Source organism: Nicotiana tomentosiformis, chromosome 11, assembly GCF_000390325.3.
Source record: "Nicotiana tomentosiformis chromosome 11, ASM39032v3, whole genome shotgun sequence".
Taxonomy (NCBI): Eukaryota; Viridiplantae; Streptophyta; class Magnoliopsida; order Solanales; family Solanaceae; genus Nicotiana; species Nicotiana tomentosiformis.
Window position 1 is genome coordinate 33,915,397 of NC_090822.1, and position 8,553 is coordinate 33,923,949.

General features: G+C 37.3%; 1 protein-coding gene across 1 annotated transcript; it reads right to left on the minus strand.

Annotated features, from left to right (window-relative positions):
• Positions 1 to 7,361: 7,361 nt before the first annotated feature.
• LOC138901238 (uncharacterized) lies at positions 7,362 to 7,904 on the minus strand. Its single transcript, XM_070188984.1, has one exon. It carries the CDS (start codon positions 7,902 to 7,904, stop codon positions 7,362 to 7,364), a length of 543 nt encoding a protein of 180 aa, XP_070045085.1.
• Between the last annotated feature and the right edge of the window lie 649 nt (positions 7,905 to 8,553).

Below are 8,553 nucleotides of genomic sequence, written 5' to 3' on the forward strand. Positions count from 1 at the left end.
ATCCTCCCTCTCGTTCTCGAGCATTTGTTAGGGTTTCTATTCTCATAGTTCCAAAATCAGTAATAATATAGCGCCTTATTTCTGAGAGCAAAACCGGGGAATGAAATTGAGAGTAGAGATGTTCCAAGGTGTTTTGATTGATTTGAGAGAACAGAGAAAGAAAATAATGTTTTTTGTTACGTTCTGAGAGCAAAATCGGTGTATGTCGTGGTAGTCGAGCATTTTTTCGGCTAACTTGTTTGTGATTGATATACCGATTCGATTAGATTTGCATCCCTAAGTTGAGATCAATTTTTTGTTCAAAACAACGAGGCTAATAAGTTATGTACAGGGGTCGGAGTATAACTTATGATAGTTGCAGTGAGTACTTTGTGGCTCTTATCAAAGAATGTCCCCTAGATGATGAAGATGATAAGAAGACATAGGTAGTTTATTATTTTTATGAGAACCTATATTAACACAATGAATAGATCTTTTGAAGTGCATGCATGGTCTACTACAGTTTAAGAATTACAAAAAAACATAACCTCGAGATTTCAAAGTTGAGATAACTTACCACCATGAGGTGACCCGCGGTAGAATGACAACACCAAGATCTTTAAAGATACGATGTCTGGTCATGAGTACCAAAGAACAAGAGAAGATAGAATGGAGGTAAATATACACTATAAAGCATTCTCTTTAGGGAAAAGAAAAACCACAAAACTCAGAAAGTCATCTTTACATTATAGAGAGAATGAATGCTACAGAAAATAGATGAAGCGAGCAATATACTTCCAATATGATACAAGTGTGATGGGTTGGCTTAAGGCCACAAGGTTCTTAAAGTGATACTTATATATTTTGAAGCTAGCATAGATATGAAAGATTCAAAGATATGTTATGAGGTGACTTGAATCTCAACTATATAATATTATGATCGTCGCCAGGGATGCTTAATATGACTTAAGGTTGAGCTTGAGAATAATCGCACGTCAACGAATTAAGCTCAGAATTTAGAGCATGCAGGCATATACATAATGAGAATATATGATATTTGGCTAAGGTCGGGGGCGGATGCACGTACATCGAAGCGGTGTCATTTGACATCATTTCGTCAGAAATTTTGATTAGAATTTTTGTGTAAATGACATGCGAACAGTAAATTCGTACATATTATCTGAAGTGACACCACTTGACAATATTCAGGTGTTAGTTGAATGGTTAAGCCTTTGGTTAAGATAGTAAAGGTCTAGGGTTCGATTCCCCTGCATACGTGACTTTTCGTTTTTCTGAGCCTGGTTCTCTAAAAAAGAGGAGGTGAAGTTTTTTGGGGATTTGAACCCTTGACCTCCCCGAAAGAATAAAGAGTACAAACCAATGAGACAAAGTATGATTTATAGTAGAAGGCAATAATAATTCTATTTAACACCTTTTAAACGCGTAATTCGGAATTGTAAGGCCCTGTAAAAATTTACAAAAGAATTTTAAGGTTTCGTGGTACCGAAGTAGGCTTACGTGTTTGAGGATTGTAGAAATATTTTGCGACGAGCTTGCTCACCGTGGCTCAGACTTTTTGGGTTGAAGAATGCACTGAGGAGTGGATGAAAAGTTTTGGCAGAAGAAGGCAATTATGCGGTCTGTTTCGTGACCGCAAAAACCATTTCGCGAGTCACACTTCTATCGCAGACTTGGCATGAGGAAATCTGGAATATGATTTTGCGGTCAAGTCTGTGGTCGAAGAACTGTCGCAAACTGGGTCAGTCGAGTCCAGTTTTGGGCAACAGTTTTGCGGACTGCATACCTATTATGCGGTCCATTCTGCGACCGCAGACCTGAGTTCGGAGGGTCCATTTTCTTATTTTTATAACCCGGCCCCATTTTGATAAATAACCTTTGGGGCTCATTTTGAAGGCAAAATCTGTCATTTTTAGAGAGAAGTGAGAGTGTTCTAGAGAGAGGAAGAAGCTCAAGTGCTTTGTTCATCAAGATCTTGTCCAAGCTTTGACATCTAATAAGGAAATCTCACAAGATTTTCACTCAAGAGGTAAGGATATAACCCTAGTCTTCAATTTCGAGTTTGGGGTAAAAGATGGGTGATTGGGAGTATGATTCTTGGGTGTGAGAGTATTATGTATACATACATGTACCAATAAGGTTTGTGAAAAGATTGTTGAGCTCAAATAAGTAAAGATTGTATTGTGGAATGAAGAAAATCTTGTAGAAGAATCTTGTAGTCAAATTTGCACACCTAGTATTTGATAAAATGCTCAAATGAGCTGAAACCATTAATATCTTCCTAATTTGTGTTCAATTTTGTGAGGTCTCAAAATAGATTGGGATTACTAGATTTCTGGAATATTGTAGCAATTTAAGGAAAGTTCAAAGCGAGATATATTGGCTAAACTACTCTTTTAGAAATAAATTTCATGATGTTCCCGTAAGTTTCAAGTATTGTTGACTCAAGTTCCTTATTCCCATATTCCAAGTTGTTCCCAATAAATTTGATTGTCCCGAGTAAGAAGTGTCGAGAATTATATATTCAAAATGTGTTTCGTATGTTCCTATCACATTATATTATCCTTCGGGAATGTGTTCAAGAATGATATGTGTATTAAAATGTTATGGCTTTGAGTCGTGTTTCAAATGAAAGCCCATTATGCATAACTTGGAAAGAATATTCCATGCGTCTAAAACTCTTATTGCTCATATGTGTACCTAAAGTCTTGATTTGAAATGTCTTCTTGTTGATAATCTATAAAGATGCTGGAAAGTGAAAGTAGCGGGTTGAAGATGTAAAGTGTGGCCACCGTGCCAATAATGAAAATTATACTTGTGGCCAATGGTGCCAATGAAATGAAATGATGTGAGAAAGGTTAATAAATGAGTCTTGATTCAATTGTTCTAAATTGACTTCGAAAATAGATTTGCCTAAAATCTTATGTACTCAAGTCATGCCCAAATATGGCTATTTTATCTAATGCTATGTTTTATAAGTATTTTCAATGTATTTTGAGCTCTTATATATTCATGAGTTGAAATGATGTATTGCCCTTTTGGGAAAAGTATTTCAAGAATAAATGATGTGTTACTCGTTTATGATTTTTACTTGTGCTTCTATTGCCAATCATTTTACTCTATTCCTTGGAAAGAAATCTATTGTGTTTAAAGTCTTCATTACTAATGAACCTACAGTTATGATTTCTGGAATATTCTAATTGTTGATATTTATGATGATGATCCATGAAAGGAAAGAAATGAAAGTGTGGAATATGAAATACGACCATTGTGCCTTGAATGAAGAATCATATGTATGGCCAAGAGAGCCAATGAACTAATGAGTTGAAAGTGGTTGAAAGTGCCAATGAGGCTATATACGGTATGAAAAGTTATGAGGTGAATGCATTTGTATTGATGTTTCCTTTGTATGCAAATCAAAAAACTGTTTTTGGGAGTATCGATAGTCACCGAGGAAGGGTAGGTTGAACTAACCTAACCCCGAAACTACATGTGCCGGTGTAGGAATGGATTGTGATTATTCTCCTTATTTGGGATAAGATTCATGTGATAAAATTATTCCCCTTATTTGGAATGAGATTGATGTGATAAAATTATTCCCCTTAATTGGGATAAGATGATTGATAGAAAAGGATGATGTTGATCCACACGGCATTGTGGTGAGATGGCCAAGCCGATCGGGTCGTGATCGGATGCCATATCGCACACATGGTGGTGATTGTGCTCGAAATTGTAATTGAAATTATGATTGTGGTTGATGTCTCAGATGAGACGTCCTAGCCGATCGGGTCATGATCGGACTCCGTGCTAAAAGTATGGTGGTATTTTTATTGTGAACAGTGGTATATTGGTGTTAAAGGTCTCCCAACCAAAAATCTATAATATTCTTCGTGCTTTGAAAATTACTATGTTTGAACTTGGAATTTGGATATCATTGATTGTTGATTGTGGTGTCCATGGTTTTCCCTTCCTTATATTGGCATTCTATTTTGAAAGAGGAAATTTAGCTTTACATACCAGTACTATTCTATATGTACTAGCATCCCTTTTGTCGGGGGCGCTGCATCTTCAATAGATGCATGTGGTTCATCAGCGACAACTTTGGTTCTCGTTAGCAGTTACTCCTTATTCAGTAGGTTTTGGTGAGCCCTACTCTATTCCGGGCCTAATGTCACTTGATGGTGTACTTCGTGTTTTGAGGTATAGTCGGGGCCTTGTTGCCGGTACTTCCATACTACTCTTATGTTATCCTTAGAGGCTCCGAAGACAGGTTGTGGGTGGTGTTTGATGTTGGGAATTGAACTAGATATGTTGGTATTTTGGCAAACATGTTTTTCATTATATCTATAAACTTGTAATAATTTGTAAATTATAAATGAAGCTGCTAATGGAAATGAAATGGAAGTTATTAATGAAATCTTTTCAGTGTTTGATTAATGGAGTGCATCTCCTCTTTATTCATGGATGAGTTTGGGTAGAAGGAAATCTAATAGGCTTTCTCGGCCGGGTTCACTCGGTTGAGCATCGGTCGCACTCCCCGAATTCGAGGCGTGACAAGAATACTCCCTTCTTGAATTTGCAATATTTATTTGTGCCAGCTTGCTACTACTATAATTGGCTTCTCAATCGCGTCATCTCCCCGAACTCCTTTAGGTCATCGATCATCAATTAATTGTGACACCGCTTACTAAAAGTCCTGCGTACACCCCTGGCTAAGGTGCCATAGTATCACAGAAAGATTCAGAAAAGTCAAGCCCAAAGGGAAAAGATATCAGAAAGGTTAGCCTTCGCGCTAGAAGTTTAATTTCGAGATACTCCAAGAAATTTTGTAAATGTTTGATATCAAAGTGGTAAGGTTACATAACAAAATATATTTTTTATGGTGTACACAAATAGTTGTACCAATGCAGAGTAGATTTTGAGAGTTGGCATATGAGTTTCTCAAAGAGCCTCACTTTCTCAAGTTTGGCTAAGTGTGACTCAAAATAGAATGGGACATCATAAGAAATAGCATCAATGTGAGTTGCTTGTAAAGTGTGCAACCTAAAGCGGTAAATTGAGTGGTATATGATGTTTAGTTATAAATTAGTAGTTTTGAAGTGTTGTGAAGTTCGGATACAATAAAAACCAAGAGATCCCAGGATGAGTGAGCCAATTCGCGCGTTAGGTAAGCTAGACCATGGAATAAGAAGGTATATTGACAAGCTCGAAACACACACTTGATTCATGCTCGCTACTCAAAGATAGTATAGTATAATATTGTATCCACAGGGATTGGAGTTAACAGTATTCTTGTAGTTTCTAGCTTGATCTATTTCCAAGATGATCAATAATTGAGATTTATATAATTTTTTAATTACAATTAACTAAGAGTCTAAAGCTATTGACTAACGACAATCGCAACAAAAGTAAGCAAGGAAGTTATCAATGGGAGAAAATAGGGGTTGATAGGATAGGTGCAAGATAATTATTTGGGATCTAACTCTAGATAATTTAATTCTAATATTCAAGTGAGTCTCTCGAATTTACTCAATTATTAGTTCAAACGTTCAGTAAAATTCCCCTCTCAATTAAGTCTTAACCTCACAAGATGAACCAATTTAAGCCCGTGAAGATATGCAAGAATGCGAAGTGGATTGGTCTTCAGGAGAACCTCTCTCGATTATCCTCCTAACTAGGTTTATTCAATGATTCAACTAGCCTTTTTCGATTACTATAAAAGAATTAATGAACTCAACCAACAATAAAATACAGAGATATCACAAGTTATGCCTCTCTCGATTACATGAACAAGTGAATATAGATGCAATAATTAAATCATCCAAAAATGCTTCAATACATAAAACTAGAGTTATAATCCACAAACAATCATTAATATACCAAATCCATCAAACCCTAAAGAGAACTACTCCATATATATGGAGCAATTCATCACAAATATGTTTAAAGTAAAGAAAAATATAAAACGTTCCAAACTCGGGTCTTGAGTGAGGATTGACTGATGAACTCCTTATGATTTTGTTTCTCCAACTCCTCATTAGCCTCCTTAGGTCTCCAATATGTCAAAAGTCTCAAAATAACGTTTTTCCATGTATTTATACTAAGTAGGGTCGGCCCTAGACGAAATCACTTTTTCCTAGTCGAAATAGGATATTTACTCTGTAAATAATGCACATGACCACCGCATGGGGCGACGCGCTATGCGGGGCATTAGTGGGGAAATCCAGAGAGTTGATTCTGACAGGCAGCAGAGATTTGGGCAGCCACGGCGTGCCACGCGCCGCGGTTGTGGACTTTTCTCAAAGTACGGATTGAATCTCGATTTTTGACATCCAGACTTGGTCTTCGACCCCTGAACACGATCCCGGCTTAATCCCTTGGGAATTTACTTAGACTTCAAAGCTCCAAATCACTCGAATTCATTCCTTAACATATACATACCTCGGAATTACTCCTATAAGGCATAAAACACACAATTGCAAAATACTAGTGATTAAAGCACAAACACAATAAAAGTGCAGTAAATTAGAGTGCAATAGGTGACTAAAACACGAATTATAGCTTACCATTAACACCCCAAACTTAAACCATTGCTTGTCCTCGAGCAATCAAACTACACTTCATATAAACACGACCTTTTTAAACAACTCTAATAACTCATCGCACCAAGAATATTTAAAATAAATTAAGCACAATACCGTAACATCCTATCCTCAAGATTTGACTCAAAAGCACCACACACTTTTTACAACCCACTCACTTACTTTAACACAGAGGTCAATGACATTACCTTTCCTTCATGAATCAAATGTCCTCACATAACAATAGAAAGTAGTTCCACACACAATGAAATTTAAGAACAATTAGGAACTCAAGATAGAAAGAATTCGCTCACTCTCCAAAACAAATTTCATATGCCACAAAATACGTACCATAGGCTTGCCTACAGTGTACTACACTACTAATTGAGCTCATTCAGTCAAGGATCAAGTAGGACTTCATTTGGTTGTAATGTAGGCTGCGGGATGGGTAGGATATATTTAGATATAAGAGTGACTACACCTCTCTAAGCACTTTAATACATACATCATCAAACCATAACTCCACCCTCACATCAATATATATCAACTTCCAACTTCTTTAAGCACAATTGCATCAAGTTACAACTATCACCGAACATTTTTTCACAATCATACACTTATTTTTTTTTCAATTCAAGTGGCTCTTACTTTTTCAATACAGTGCACCTTTCTCCTTATTTCAATAGTTCTACTCAAAAGTTAAACCAACCACCCCACATTTCACCTTTTACAAATTTCATCTTTTGAGCCCTTTATTTTCCACTCAACACTTGCAGCTGGTTTTTATTTTTGCACCCCCTTTTCTACATCCATCTTAAACGTCACAGTCTCCTCATCCAGTCTAAGCATGAGTTTTATCTCGTGTAAATCCAATATAGCTCTACCCGTTGCTAAGAATGGTCTTCTTAGGATAAGGGGGACCTCCTTGTTCTCCTCCATATTTACCACTATAAAGTCTACAGGAAATATGAACTTCTCCACCCGAACTAACATATCTTCGACTATCCCCTCGGGTGTTATAGTCATATGGTCTGCCAGCTGGAAAGATATTGGCACTGACCTTATCTCTCCAATCTCCTTCTCAAGTTTCCTGTAAATAGATAGAGGCATTAAGTTAATTGAGGCACCAGAATCACATAAAGACTTATCAAACTTTATAGTTCCTAATGAGTAAGGTATAGTAAAACTCCCTGGATCTCCACACTTTTGTGAGAGTTTGTTTTGCAATATCGCACTGCAATGCTCTGTGAGCATGACCACTGAGGTCTCCTCTATTTTCCTCTTCTTCGTAAGGATCTCTTTCAAGAATTTAGCATAAGAGGGCATTTGTTATAGCACTTCTGTGAATGGTAAGTTTACATGAACTTGTTTCAGCACATCTAGAAATCTCTAAAACTACTTGTCCATCTTTTCTCTATATTGCTTTTGAGGGAAAGATAGAGCAGGCATATGCTTACTCTCATCATGTTCCTCCCTTCTCGAAGCTTCTCTCTTCTTCTTTTTCTCAACTATCATTGGGCCTTTCTTCTTCTTGTCATCATCATTTTTCAGCTGCTCCCCACTTTCTTTTTCAAGTATCACAGCTTTTTGGATCGGGTGGGGTCTTTCAACCCTTGCCCACTTCTCAAGGCTACAGCATTCACTATTTCCTTGGAATTTCTTTCAGTATCAGTGGGGAGAGTTCCTGGAATCCTCTCAGACAATAGAGTCATCAGCTACCCAACCTGTCTTTCCAGGTTTCGAAAACAGTGACTAGTTCTTTGATAGTTGCTCCATGTTCCCGTATAGTTGCGCTATAAGTTTCAAGCCTCTCATTAGTTTTCAGAATGAAGGCCTTCATGAGATATTCTATGCCAGACTGAATGGCCTGTTGAGGCTAAAATTGATGCCTCTGCTGATTCATAAAACCGGGAGCTCCTTGTCCTTGAGGTAGGGCTGGCAAGTGGGCCGGTCCCGGGCCTAAACGGGCCAAGTG

Coding starts and splice junctions, on each gene's coding strand:
- LOC138901238 (XM_070188984.1), bottom strand. CDS start 7,904: ATGCCCTCTTATGCTAAATTCTTGAAAGAGATCCTTACGAAGAAGAGG.